This window comes from Helianthus annuus, chromosome 14 (assembly GCF_002127325.2).
Source record: "Helianthus annuus cultivar XRQ/B chromosome 14, HanXRQr2.0-SUNRISE, whole genome shotgun sequence".
Classification (NCBI taxonomy): domain Eukaryota; kingdom Viridiplantae; phylum Streptophyta; class Magnoliopsida; order Asterales; family Asteraceae; genus Helianthus; species Helianthus annuus.
In genome coordinates this window covers 159,022,586-159,038,079 of record NC_035446.2, presented here as the reverse complement: position 1 = coordinate 159,038,079, position 15,494 = coordinate 159,022,586, and the positions used below count along the sequence as shown (strand labels likewise).

The following is a 15,494-nucleotide window of genomic DNA, read 5'->3' as shown; positions in this document are numbered from 1 at the left end:
TTTTTTTTTTAAAATCACCCATTTTGGTAAATATTTTTTCCACCCTCACCAATTTGGGAAAAAAGTCATTGCAAAACATCTATTTTGGTAATTATTTTTCAAATCACCCATTTTGGTAAATAATTTTTCCACCTACTCTTTTGGGAAAAAACTCCCAAAATCTTTATCCATTCAAACTATATATTTCCACATACCCGTACATTTACTTTTTATAGGAAAAGCTTGCATCGATCTGGGAATGGGACTGGGACTGCCATATTTGTTTATTAGTGTGGTCGGAGTGATGTCGGGGACCCCTTCGGGGGATATGATTTCACCGAGCGGTTAATGACCGTCGCCCCTTTTTCGGTGTTCGGTGAGTCCCTTTTTCAGTGTATAGTCACCGATTGTTTGAGTGGGATTGATTTATGAATAATTAAAAAATATATAACTGAAACACCCTAATAGTGTTTGAATTATTTCCATTGATTGAGTACAAAATGGAGAGTGGAATGAGGACTTGACATGACATGATATTATTGGCTAGACGGTAACTCAAACACCCTAAAGTGATTGAATGATACCCTCCACCCTTGTATATTTTTTTGAACGGCAAGAAACGACGTGCCAACCACCGTGACACCGGGTGCTGTGGCCAAGGTCGACTACTCGACCACCGCCAGCTTCTTACCTCTCCCAGATGCGCGGAAACCCGACCTCCACCCACCAGAAGGCACGACAGTGGAATAATCGGTAAAACCTCGCCTTCCATCCAAGACGAACCGGCACCACCCGTATTCGCCATTCAACTGGATGCCGTAGAAAATAATTGGGATAGTGGGAGTCGAACCTGTGTCACAAGGAACACCAAGTCTTTTTTCAACCACTCCACCACTACTCCACCACTACCTCATATTTGTTTATCTATACTATATTACTAGTTGTAAGACCCGTGTGAATACACGGGTATGTTTAATAACGATCGAAATCAAATACTAAAAAACATATTATAATATATCATTTAAATTTTTTGCGTTTAGTTACATATCTTTATAAAACAATGTTAAAGACAGTATGTGTTAGTGTACATGTTTGATATAGAAATAACCTAAGTAGTTTATAATGTGGAAAGTTTTTGTCTACATCTATATGTAAAATATGATGTGAAATTATTTAATGAATTCACATTCGCATTATACTTAAGAATACATTAAACTTGTCGACTGATTAAGTTTAGACACACTACCGGTTTCATCTTGAACCCTCACATGAACCTTGAACCTGAAATATATAGATGATATTTTATAAAGTTAGAAAATCATTCTAAAAATAATAATAATAATAATATCAAACATAAAGCAGTTAAATAATATTCCTTTCACGCTTCTTAAATTTCAAGTGCTTATTTATCTCTATTACTAGCCTAAGACCCCGCGAGCTTCGCGGGTGGCTAAACACCAACTAAACACATAAAATAATTTAAACACACAAGCGTTAAAATGTGATTTGTTAAGCCTAATATTTTGAGAGATGAGCAAGTCCCAATAGTACATCTACATGATGTTCGTTACACATTAAGTATTTGTATATGAAACCTTCATTATTTTTTAAATATTACAAACCAACAAAAAAAGAAATGAGGTCAACACATAACTTCAAATGTTGTATTAAACCAATGAAAAAAGAAAATTTAAAAAGGTCTTTACTTATTCAAGTTAAGAAGGATATAATATAAAAAAACTTGAAACAATAAAATAAAAATTTCTAAACTATAGGCGACATAGTGGTCTCGATAAATAAGGCTCCTTTCGGACCAGTGTAGTCATCAACATGTTCGAGGTACTTGAAAGATTCGTTGCAAAGGTCAACTTCAACAATATCACCCCAAATGCTTGTTATGAGCCACTTGTTGTCTTGAATTATATTAGTCCTTCGACGCCTTTCAAGATAATCAACAATATGAGGCGTATTGAAAGAAAATACCTTGATCCAAGCCTCATCTTCAAATTTGAACAAATCAACAAATAGCTTATCAGACCGTCGAACAACAATCACATGCAGCTTCATTGCAATGCTCAAAAAATGTCCTTGCCAAGGATTCACTTCCAAAACCTCGGGAAAAGGAAGAGTGCTGAAAGTTTCGGAAAGAACATCGAAAGCTACTATGTGTCTCTCACCTGGTGGAAACCAATAATTGGAAACCATGAAATATATGTTTTTCCCCGAATAAATTCCGGGAGACCATGAGTAATATGTTGAAGCAAAATTAGTTACGTTCAATGAATTTATCATTCTCCATGACTCACGGCGACGTGAGTAAACTCGAGCATTAACAACATTACGGTAACGTCTGATGTGAAGAACTTTGAGATCGTTCGAGTCGTCAAAGTACATTCCACCAGTATCAGCGTTTCGCCGAAATTACGATCAAAGTAGTCGTCGGCCAAAAATTTAAAGCGCCTTGTTGTTGGATTCCAAAGTGTGAGCTCACAACAAAACCTTTCATTGCAAATTAATAGCAGACCTTTAAAGGACGCTATAACACGTAAGAAAGAAGGATGGACATTCAATGGAGAAATTATGGTTTTGGTTGTATCGGCTTGCAATTCCCGCCTACTATGTTGTCAACAACAATTGAGTTATCTTTTAAGGAGAGAGGCTTCTTTTGTAGCGAACTTAGAATTCGCCGAGAATGCATAATCTCAAAATTATCATTTGAAAGATCGTTACGATAAAATTTGGAAAGACCTTTGAAACGACCTGTAGCTTTTGCAGGCAGCCTTGTGAAAATTTCGTCCACAATCAATTCAGACCCAAGCTTGTCCATTTTATGATATACTTAAAAAATGAAATAAAATAGTTTATGTATATGTTAAAAAAATGTAATCAGAATTTCTATCTATGATGAGACTAAAAATTTATAATAGAAAGTGATTATGTGTAACAATAAAGGCAATTAACCTTAATATTAGAAACACGTAACCATCTTAAAAATTGTATTAAAACATATAAGAACGTTTATATTACTTACTAGTTTAAGAACCCGCGAGGTTCGCGGGTGGACTAAAACACAAATGAATAAGTTTAATTTATTGAAGTAATCCTTTGAAAGAAATAAACGTTCAAGTAACGAAATCATCCCTCTACCCCAGGTACATAATGTATCAAACCCGCGGATACGCAATGTATCAAACTTAATATAATTCTTTCTTATTGGATTAACATCATATATTTAGGTATTTGCATTGTATATTGTATTTTTGTCAAGAAAAAGTGAATATATCATTTAACAATGCGTATAAGTTACAGGTAGGGCTACATGAATAACACAAACACAACAAATATACAAATAAAAACAAAGAATAATTAATCAACCTTTTTAAATTAAAATAAGGCTTTATTTGTTCTTTGTATTCCATTTCACATTTCTCTGATGGATGTTACTTTACCTATTTCTCTTTTCTTCTTCGCCAACCTATCATCATTAGATACAATTATTTAACCATATGAGGCAACCTCCAAGCCTTTGTAACTAAATCTCTTTTCCCTCAAGTTCACTTTCACATCATAATTCTGCATCTATGATCCATGTAAACTCATTATAAGTCAACCTTTCTTATTTCAAATGAACTTATTAATCAACCATTTTCCTTCAACTCAAACATTGATACACCAGATAGAGCCAAAAGTATGTTTTCTTGAATTCGTGTAACAAAGGGTGCCGACTCTTAACTAACCAACCCAATTTGTTGCCATAACCATTTCAACTTAAGCTCCTTAGTGTCATGCTATCCTTTCCCAGCATGCCATTCTACACCATGTCTAAACTTTACTTACATAAATAACACTATTTATTTCAAAAGAAGGTCCTAGAAGAATATTCTATTTATGCATAGTATGATAAAGATAAGAACTTTCCCACAATTACCCAAGTGTTCAAGATTCTTGAAGAACAAAACAGGTGTGTAATGTATGTTAATTTTAAGCACTAATGAACCACTCAATCAGTTTAAAAAAACAAACAAATTGAGTAACTATTACCCCCTTTAAGGATTGGTTTCTACTCCAGGATGATGTATTCACTGTTACCATCCATGTTTGCGTTTTTGATAGTCTTATAAATTCAGCATCCCTTCACACACAGAGAGAGACCCTGAAACACAAACCAATCAACATCAATAGGGCTCACACACACTTATTCAAAACCATATCAAAATTAAACACATACCACCTTGTGCGGCACACATCAGTCAACATTCAGACGACCGGTGACTCTGGCAGCATTGAACACGTGGGTAGGCTTCACCTTGTCATGTTAGCGTTCTGTTTGGATCCGCACTGGAGTTGTTTAGCTATTTCATCTTTTCTTTTGTAGCATATTAAAGGATAGCTTATGAATGAAAGACCTTTTCTCAGGTGCAATCAAATTTAAATAGGGAAAATAGAATAATGGGGTTCATTTTCTTGTGTATTAATAAGGAGTTGTACTTGCTCTTGAGAATGCTACATAATTGACCATGACTAAATGAGTTTCTGTTTGGAGTTAGTAACTTGGCATGACCTGTTCTTTCCTTTTCTTTTTTCATTTTTGTTATTAGTGGATGAGTAGGCGCAAAATAGGTGGTTACTGTGCCCAGTTAAAAACATTTTACGTATATAATCAGCTTTTTTTTGGTTCATTATTTATATCTGTTGGGGGTTTTTCATAACTAATAAGTGCTAAAAATCAACAATAAACTATTATTCAAGATGATGTGGGTAAGGGGTGAGTTTTTATTTCCGTTATTAACACATTGTATATGAAAAGAACTTATAACTCAAAAACTACGTCAAAATGAAACGGGTCAAGTGAGTCGAATGATTTGGAGACAGATTTGGAGAAACGATCCTTTCATTTTTGGGAAAAGTGGCTGATAAGACAAATAAATTACTATTGAACACATATATAAAAAGAAAAACAGGTACAAATGGAGATATGGAATCAAAAAGCGAAAAAGTACCTCATCTGCGTAGTTATCGGGCACACGCGCATCACCTGGTAAAGGAGTCATAAATGTAGAGTTAGTAATCTCACTAATTAAGATGGAGTACAAGTGGCCCAGGCAAGATACCAAAACAAAATAATGGTTACAGTTATAATAATTTGACCATGTCATTATCCTAAGATAGTACAACAAACCAATCAAATTCATTAAAAGTGATGACTTGACTCATTAACCAAGCATTCAAAGATGATCACAAAAGCACACCCGATGCCTACCAAATCGCAATATACCAAAAAAACATTGATTAAACTAAAAATCCCAAGAGCTTCGCATACGCGAGCTATGTAGTTAATATCAGTTATATTGGTCCCATAGTAAAATATCGGTGTCAAATCAGTCAGAAGAAATTTGATACCAATATTATCGGCGATATTGACCGACATAACTAATATATATTAAAATTACCGATATCCCACCGATAACTCACCGAGATAACCTATATTTCAAATATTGGTCCTAGATCGATATCCGATATTTTACCGCGTTAACTACATAGTACGCGAGACGTTGGTCTATGTACAGCCAAGCAAGCTTTATTTACTATGGCTCTGGCTCATCATGATATTATCTCTCTTTCACAAACTGATAATTATATTTTTTTTAAATACACATCAACATAACAAATAATTAATTTCATGTCACTGCAATAGTACCACATTGACCAAACCACAAGTCAAAGTCCCCCCACCCCCCCCCCCAAAAAAAAAAAAAGAAAAAAGAAAAAACCAAATAACTTGATGGCTGCATCCGGAGACCAATAGTCTCACCTGAAGTGTTATTATTCAAAAAGTCTCTTAAATAAATATATTTGAACAAATGAGATGCTATTATAACATGGGTATCAATAGTTTGGTACTTAGTTTCTTTTTACTAAGCAAAGTGACAACTGAAATGTCATAATTATACATATAAACATGAATACAGAGTCAAAGTAATTTAAATTTAAAACTTGTCATAGCTTATTCCTACAAAATGCTTTTATAAGAACTCATACCATAAGATTTGAGTTGCTCAATTTTCAAATCATATTTTAATATATTATGTTATTGCCCTTTATTGAACACAAATATCAAAGAGATCAATACCAAATAATCCAAAAATCTCAAAACTTACTACTCAACCCCTATATAACTATGATAAAAATACATCTAAAAATTAAAGCCTGGAGACACCAAATGCATCTTCAATGTTTCTATCACATTATAAAAAGTTCTTTTTTATGTGCAAACAACACAAAAATTAAATTTGTTATATAATCCAATTCAAAAGAATCGTTTTAGTTGGGAAAATTTCAGTAGAAAGCTTACAAATTTTAAATCTGAAACATGAACGTTTTTAGGTAACCAAGACAAAAAGTAAATAAAAAACAATGATAAAGCAACACACATGTAATTATGCAATTCACTTCAGAGTAAAGAATTAAAAACAGAGGACCTGGATCGTGGCATCTCTAAAGTGTTACATAGCAAAAAGGTTCATGGAAGTTAGTGAATTAAAATAGTAACAAACAATTTCTTCATCATATCTCATAAATTTCAATAACAAACTAAAGCAATCGAAGAATTTAATCAAGTTGATGATATATCATATATTTCTTCATGACATACCACTTACTTTTCTAATAATTTTTAAGCATACAATACAATTTCATTAATAAAAAAATTGATTCCCAGTCGAAAAAAGCCAAAATCAGACTTGTAGTAGGGATAAACACGGTACCTGTTCGGTACCAAACCGGTACCGATACCAAAAGTACGGTACCAAAAAACGGAAAAAGTGGGTAGCGGCTGCAAATTTATTGATGATGCAATACGAAGTGCGGTAATATTACTCCCACTGCTTCTTGAATCGACTCTGCTGCAAATTTATTGAAAATGTAGCACAAACTTAGTTAAAATACTGGGTGATAATAAGGTAATGCAAAGTTAATATTATAGCTGGCTTTAACTTAGCATAAAGTTATTTTTTAATATTTCATTTTTTCATACAAAACTAACAATAGATGCAGAACAGAACCAACATATGAGCAGAAACTTCTTTGAGGAATATATTCAAACAGTTGATAATTAATTTATAAGAAAGAAGTTGAAAACAGAGAGGCAAATAGCTAAAAAGACTATGCAAATGGAATAACATATTAACAAATAAGCCCTAAAAATGTATACAGCATCATAATTTCATAATTTTCATAATCGACACAAACAGATGTGATATTCAGATCAGAATAAGCCCTAAAAATGTATACCAACGAAAATTGTTACAGATCAGAATATTTAGAAAAGATCCATATGCTTACTTATGATATTCAGAGCAAATCAACACAAAATCGGATATTGAATCAAAACACATATTCAAAAAAACCCCTAAAATTTGCTACAGATTAAGTACCAGATAAAATATGCATACCAGTGATAAAGAATCGTACCTTAAATAAGGGTTGACAAATCGATTGAATGCCAAATCAATGTGAACAAACAGATGTGATTGATAAATCGATTGCCCTAAGAATCGATGTGAAGAAACCCCAGAATACATATGGATTTATAGATTTAGGGCTTATGCGATCAATCATCATAAAACATGGGGACTCAATCATATTTTGGAAGATGATTATAAAGAAATATGGAAAGTTGAATTCTCAGCGTTACAACCAAAGAGAAAAGCGGGATTACATATATTGCCGCTCAAATCACAATTGTGAGGAGTATTAAGTTGCCAGGTGGCAATTAGAGGATTAAAATTATGCCAAGTGGCACCAAAATGTATTGTTTTAATATAGATAATAGATGTGATTAGACACTCATATTCAAACAAATAATCTCTCATTTAGTGTCAACCAAAACTTCAATCCATATCTTATACACTAACCTATACAATATAAAATATAAAATAGGTGTTTATTAACCGATAAACTTTAAGTACCCAAAAAACTTCTAAATTAGGTTATAATCTAATGATTCACTAAAAATGCTTTAGAAAACCACGAGTTCTACAAAACTTCAGTCCATATCGTATACAGGAACCTATATGCAATATTTGTTTATTTAAATAAGAAAATCACCTTGATTGCCAGCACTGTGGTGGAAATACTGATGATCTACTAAACGCCAGAATGATTTTGCAAAAGGACAAGGTCGGTAATTGGTTATTTTTAACGTAAAAAATGATGAAAAAATTTGAAAATAACCGGTTATTAACCGAACCGGTTAAAGTAATAACGGGTTAAAGCAAAAATGAGAAAATAACCATCTGAACTGGTTACTGAGATTAACCGAAATGTGCACTTCTAGTGTTTGTTTAGAAAGTCAATATGATTATTATTAAGTCAATTACACATGTGCACTACAATTTTTTTATATAATTTAAATAGCGAAAATTGGTATGAAAAAAAAAATAGGTATGTTTTTTTAGGATTTTTTAATTAGTTTTCGAGTTTTCACGATAGCTAGTGGTTTTCATTTGAACATTCCCCTTACAAGTAATTCAAGATAATTGATATTATTTATGTTATCATTTTACCATTTCTCTATAATTGATTGGATGACATATGCCAATTTTTAAATGATTTTTACTGTTTATATACGAAATGTGGTTTGTATTTGATTCTACAAAGATGTATCCACCAAGAAACCATAGTGTGAAGACTTTGTTTTAATTAAATCAAAAGACTTGTACAAATAAAAAGAAGACTTTGGGAAAAACCCTGCACAAAATGTGTCTTGTACGATTCATATGGATTTCATATAAATTCTATTGCTTTCCCATCAATCTCACACACATCAGAAAAGATGGGCGAAGAACTTGAAGAAGCTGATGTTATTTTCGTGCACGTTGATGTATCGAGTAAACGCAATAACTTTTTCAAATTTGAAAAGCGCAAGATTAAAAGATTAAAGAGAAGGAAGACAAAGAAGAGGAAGATAGCATCGGTTCCAATTAACATACCGGAAAACAAATCTAACGTGTATGAAGAAATGACGCTTGAATCCGATTTATTTGAAGAAGATGAAGGAAGTGAAGAACGGATGATTCCGCCTCATGTATTATGGAGGCGAAAAATCGTAGAAAATGTAGCGTATTCCATAGGCACCCGACGAGGAGAGACCTTGAAGATTAGAGACTTCATTCTCAAGATGACTGGCTTTCATGAAATTTGATTATTAGTTTTATTCAGTTTATGAAATAAAAATGTGCTTGTAGGGCATTATTTTATATTATTATTTTCTAAAACAATGTAAAAAAGCTTATATTGTATGAGTTTTAAAATACTGTTTTTATTAAAAAGAATAACAATTTTAAATGCTTCAATCATTTGGTCTGGGATACTTTGATGGGTTTCTTCAATCATTAGTATGTAATGAAAAACAAAAGTTTAATCGGTTTTGATTCATTCAACGTTTGTGTATCTTCCGGTACTTTCTACATTCATGTGTTTAAACTTTAAATAAATTCATGTATTTTGAAACACTAAAACGAGATTGTGAAAACATTTATCCATTATAAATTATCATTATCAACATGTTATTCATAGAGTAGTTAGTACTCTATGCTTAGAGAGATTTAAAAAAAAAAATTATATAATTACACTTTTAACCTAAAACTATTTTGGTTTTTTACTTTTAACCTCAAAGCTTTTTATCTTTGTCAATTTAACCTAAGAACTTTTTAACTTTCAACTTTGGTACCCTATACTTTTCATATTTCGCAAAAATTCGTTTTACGTTTTGTTTTAAATTTTGCGAGTTAACACGACGCAACATTCATGTGTGGTTCAACGTTTTTACGTTTTGTTTTACGCTTCGTTCCAAATTTTGCGAGTTAACATTATGCAATGTGCGTGTGTGATTCAACGTTTTTATGGTCGGCTATTTTTTCCCGTTTGATAGGTTCATCGTGACGCACAGGTCCTAAATCGACTTAGTTAGTATTTTCTATGTTTTATGTTTCGGTCTAATTGCTCCGCATTAACACGTCGCAACTGTAGTGTTTGTGGTCGCTAGCGGTGTTGTGGCCTTGGTGCTATTTGTCACGGTTTTAAGCCCCCACCGCAACGCGGGGGGCTTAATACTAGTAGTTTATTTGAGTTTGTACTTTAACTTTAAGAATGAAATGAACTAGTTTTACTATAAAATTTGATCATGTGTTACGCCCCCATCGCAACGCGGGGCGCTTAATACTAGTAGTTTATTTGAGTTTGTACTTTAACTTTAAGAATGAAATGAACTAGTTTTACTATAAAATTTGATCGTGTGTCAAAGTTTTACAAAAGTTTTAACTATTATGTTGAATATGAAGTTAAAACTCTTTACAACAACCTGAAATTATTATAAAATATAAAGAAAAACACTAACCTTGAAAAGTATTAGTGATAAACTGAATAAAAACCGAAGACGTGTTTTTTTAACGGCCAACAATATATTTAGTGATGCGACAAGACTAGCAAGAAACAAGCTGGCTTACAAACAAGTCCACCAAAACAAACACAAAACAGAAAAGACATAGCATCAAAAAACATTAAACCTCCTCTAATCATCCCACGAAAGGCGTAAACTTACACCATTGGGAAATGACGAGCCAAACCATCTAAGCAAAAGGACAAGCGACGGATAAATGGTCACTAGTTTTCTGTATGTTCCTGGCGAGCAGACCCACAACAGGGGGAGATGACTGCCCTTCAAACCAGCAGCTCCACCTTCTTGGGAACCCATCTGCTCCAAAAAAAACACTGAATTGCGGGATGTTCAATCGTAACCCGAAGACAGCGCTTAGCACTCCCAACAGAAAATGTTCCAGAATCAACGAAAACCCAAATCCACCTGTCTTTGACCTCTCTACGAGCAGCCTACCCTAAAGAGAAAATTAAAGCCAGAAGCTGGTCCAGCTCAGCCGCTTCAGCAGTGGGAAATAACAGGCCATTTCCATTGCCAAGCCACCAGAACTTAACCGGTTCTTAAGGAGGCAAAGCGTGTTAGCTTCATTAGCAAAAAGAGCTGGAAACACACTTGCTATTAACGAGCCAGTTCTAACCCAGACGTCAAGCCAGAAAAGAATATTGTAGCCGCACCCCCACACCCTTAAATGCCTTCCTTAGATCCACACCAACCTGAGGGAGCATTGCAAGATTAGCATCTTTAAGGGAGCCAAAAACCCACCCAGCCCCTATCACATATTGACAATTATGTTTTACAATATACACAAAAGAAAAGAGAAAGTGCTCCATATCAGTTTACCAGTCCTAATTAAACCAGATTTTGAATTAATACAACACTTCAGAAGATAAAAAAACAATGAGAAATTTATAACTTTTGCCTCTTTTTTAGAATGTCTGTTTCTTGAATTTTTAGGGGTATCAAATTTCAGTCAGAATAAAAGAAACCAAAAAATCGAACCGGTCTAAAATAAGTTTAAACCCAGTTATCTAATAATTTGTTTTGAGAAAACAGCTTTTTTCCTTACAAATGTAAGCTTCAATGTGAGCCTATTGTGATCTCTATCAACCAACACAACAGATTTTAAGTTTTTATCAATAAGAGAAAAAAGAAAAAGAAACCAACATTCAACATTGTCTGATACATTCATACCAACAGAAGTCAGAAAAAAATGCACATCCACCCAATTAAACTTGCACCAATCAAAAGTTCAGGCTTTCTAAATTGAGTGTCATTTTGGATCTTAACAACTACATACAAAAACATAAGACGTTGAATGTAAAACGGATAGAACTAAATGCGCGAATGCTAATCACGATCTGCATCCTCTATCTCTTCATCCTCTGGTACACCTCGTAAATAGAGAACATTGTTACATCTGCATATCAACACACAAGCCATCAATCTTTAGACAGGGATATATAATAATTATTATTATTACTACTAAAATTTTGTAAGCATGTATCAACACATATTATCTGTAAAAAATATATTTGAAGCAAACACGTTGACCCCGAACAAAATATGTTGTAACCCATGGGGGTGTACAAAACACAAGTAAATACACAATATCCTAATAAATCCACTCTTTAGACACTCAATAATCGGTATGTATTTCGTGAGGGAAAAAAAAAAAAAAAAAAAAAAAAACCTTAAGAACATGCTCTACTCCCATAAGAGTATAAGATTACCCCAACTTCTATCAGCTCAAAACAATTCAAGAATGATAATGACATTAAGGAAAAATATTTGAAAGGGGATTACGATTTTATAAGCTATAAAGATATTTTAACGTACCTGATCAGAATCTCTCCAAGGTTTCCAGTGAACTGACCATCAATGTATTCTTCAGAGTTTGACAGCTAGAAAACAAAACAAAACAAAAAAAAAATAGTATTAGAAGCACAAATTATATCCTTTTCAGAATTTCAAAACTTCAAAATTAGGAAGTCAGTGTGTGCTTGGTTTGTATATGAACAAGAGAGAAACTCTGATCTTTAATAAAGGTTTGTTATATATGTTGGGAGTGAAATTTGATGATTGGAAATAGATTTTAAAAATATAAAAAAAAAAAAACAAGAGAGAGAATGAAACAACAAACAAGTTAAATGGGTGGGTTTACAAAACCCTTATCTCATAGATTTTACTAAACCTAATCCCTTAAACCAAACACGAACAATCACTTTCATACCCAAACCCCTATCTCAAAACCTCGAACCAAACACATAATCAGTGTTGTACCTGCAAGTTCATGTATGAGTCAACAGAGACAAGATAGCCTTTGTACTCCATTCCCCACTTGAGTTTCACAATCACAGCCTTCCCAGTCAAGTTGTTCAAGAAAGGTTTTGGGTTAACTGGTACCGTCTGCAATGGTTAAACAATTTAGTTCCCAAATGTGCATAGCAACAGGACAAACCTTAAACTTTAAACATAAACCCTACTACGACAAGATGTTAATCTTTGACTGTACACTAAAGTAAATAATCAACAACTTGCCTAAGAATCAAAATTAAAACTTCAAAAGTAACAAATCCAATATCAACAGAAACGGATTTATTGGTTTTCTATTCTATTAAGTGTATCCATTATCTAAAAACTTATATGCAAAAGGTGAAAGTGAACGTGATGACAATTTTCAACAATCACAGTTTACATGAGAAAACGTATAAATCTTGCAATTTTCAATAACCCTAAGGGGTGTGCAATAACCGAACCGTTAACAGAAACCGAACCGAAAACCGACAAAACCGAACCGAAATTAACCGAAACCGAATTAACCGAAAGTCGGTTAACGGATATTTTTTTAACCATCGGTTAACCGAAATTAACCGAACCGAACCGAACCGAATCATTTATTTTTTATATATTTCAAGCTTTTATACCTCTATTTCATGTTTTATACTTTCATTTCATGTAATAATACCTCTATTTCATTTATTTATGCCTTCATTTCATTTATTTATACCTCCATTTTATGTATTTAAACATCTATTCATGCATTTATACCTCCATTTCATTTATTTATACATCCATTTCATGTATTTATATAGCTATTTCATGTATTTATACCTCCGTTACATGTATTTCTAAGCAAAAAAATTAGCCCTTGTTTGAAATGGTTATTAACCGATAATTAACCGAACCAAACCGAAAACCGACAAATTAACCGAGTTAACCGAACCGATTAACCGATGACTTCGGTTACGGTTACGGATAATGCTAATAACCGAACCGAACCATGCACACCCCCCTAACCCACAATATGTATTCATAAGTTTGATATTACACTTGGTTTTAAAATGCGCCCATCACATGATGCGGTCTGATGTGATGCCTTATGCAGTGGACCACTTGGTTTAAAAAAGCGCGAAGCGCTCCGAAGCGTTTTGGTTCCAAAAGCTTTAAGCGAAGCTTCAAGCGCGAAGCGAGAGCTTCACGTATACGAAGCGCTCCATATTATATATAATTATATATAATGTTAATTTTATATATATGTATAAAAAATAGCTATCCATATTATATATATGTATTTTATAATGTTAATTTTGTACTTTTATGCATAAATTAAAAAGTTTAAGGACCAAATGTAAACTACTGAAGATAGAGGGGGTTAAATGTTTAAATAGACAAACTATCTTTACACTTTTTAAGTAAAAAGTTAGAAGTTTTAGGGACTGAATGTAAACTAATGAAAGATAAGAGGGGTTAAATGTTTAAAAACTAACTTATAAAAACCCTAAAAACCTAAAATACATATACGCAGCCGTCACCGTCAGCATCTCTCTTCTTCTTCCCCCTTCTTCCTGGTTTCCGGCTGAAAGCAACTCCGTCGCCGGAATTTGTCGCCGGATTTCACATAGGAAGTCGCTATATCGTCGCTATAAGGTCGATATGTACCTTGTAAAGACTGTTGGGCTTAAAAAATGGCCCAAATGGTGACCTGATTGGCTGGAGCGTCGCTTCACAGCTTCAACGCTTCACCGCTTAAAGCTCGCTTCAGGTCGCTTCATGTAATGCATCGCTTCAGAGCCAAAAAAGCGTTTTTCCGATCGCTTCATCGCTTCATCGCCTCAAGCGCGCTTTTTTAAACCAAGGTGGACCAATATATGAACACACTGAACCGTGATTGCATTGGGTCTGAGTTTTTAAAATCTGATTGAACAAAACTGACCATAATTGAGCAACGGGTTTTGAGTATTTGAACAAATCAGACAATGGATTGAACAAATCTTACATAAGATGATGTGAATATCTTATGTTTTATTGTTTAAACGTTAACAAGCTAAAACATTATCCATAAATAATACTTAGATATTTTTAATAAATGAACGCCACGACACGCTTCGCGCATCGAATCGCACAGCACTTTTTACAACCTAGATTGTACATAAGCAAACACCAGCTATTCAGAAATGATTAAAACGACCAAATTACTCTTGTTATTTAGTCAACGAGTACCAAAAATGACAAAATTACCCAAACGAGCAACAAGATTCAATCGTATGTACACATAACACATACAAACTGACAATTCACAAAACCATAAATCGCCACCAGTTAAACATAAATCCATGTGTAATCAAACACACACTAACTTACATTCTTAGAATAGCCTTCAAAGCTTCATTCTAATAAGTCAACCCTAATTGAACGGTATAAACACAAATCGAATTCCTAAAATCGACTGAAAGCATACATACTGTCATCATAAACTAAAAGTTAAACACTAATGAAATTAAAAGCATGAAGAATCGATACTTACAGCCATGTTCGTAGAGGAGAACAGAGAGCGATTGCAGCTTCGTCGACTGAGAAGGTTTAGGGTTTTGAGGAGGTACTGTCGACACAAGAAGGCGGAATAAATATGTGATAATATTTATTTATATTATTATCCTTCGGTTAATGTTTTATTACATTCTCACCCTCTATTGTTCTTTTAGATCTCATTCCAGTCCCTCAAAGAGATATTTTGATCCACACCTTATCCAAATGAACGAGTTCTTTTTAACGTGGAGCACTCTAGGCATGTTTGGCTAAG

At 33.5% G+C, this 15,494-nt stretch overlaps 1 protein-coding gene and 1 long non-coding RNA gene across 6 annotated transcripts; both read right to left on the bottom strand.

Annotated features, from left to right (window-relative positions):
• Positions 1-1,077: 1,077 nt before the first annotated feature.
• LOC110904572 lies at positions 1,078-7,724 on the bottom strand. 5 transcript variants are annotated; one of them, XR_004879730.1, is made up of 6 exons: positions 7,450-7,712; positions 6,744-6,881; positions 4,980-5,014; positions 4,208-4,302; positions 4,021-4,132; positions 1,078-1,260 (listed from the first exon to the last, which is right to left on the bottom strand). It is a non-coding gene; the product is annotated as an uncharacterized LOC110904572 (long non-coding RNA). The 5 variants fall into 5 exon arrangements; XR_004879729.1 differs by lacking the exon at positions 1,078-1,260 and adding an exon at positions 3,346-3,454; XR_002572638.2 differs by lacking the exon at positions 1,078-1,260 and having other exon boundaries at positions 3,863-4,132; positions 4,208-4,482; positions 7,450-7,724.
• Positions 7,725-11,553: 3,829 nt separating this feature from the next.
• LOC110904571 (probable small nuclear ribonucleoprotein F) lies at positions 11,554-15,371 on the bottom strand. The gene is made up of 4 exons (XM_022150414.2): positions 15,219-15,371; positions 12,695-12,820; positions 12,251-12,315; positions 11,554-11,831 (listed from the first exon to the last, which is right to left on the bottom strand). Exons 1-4 carry the CDS (start codon positions 15,222-15,224, stop codon positions 11,762-11,764), a joined length of 267 nt encoding a protein of 88 aa, XP_022006106.1. The 5' UTR covers positions 15,225-15,371; the 3' UTR covers positions 11,554-11,761.
• Positions 15,372-15,494: the final 123 nt, after the last annotated feature.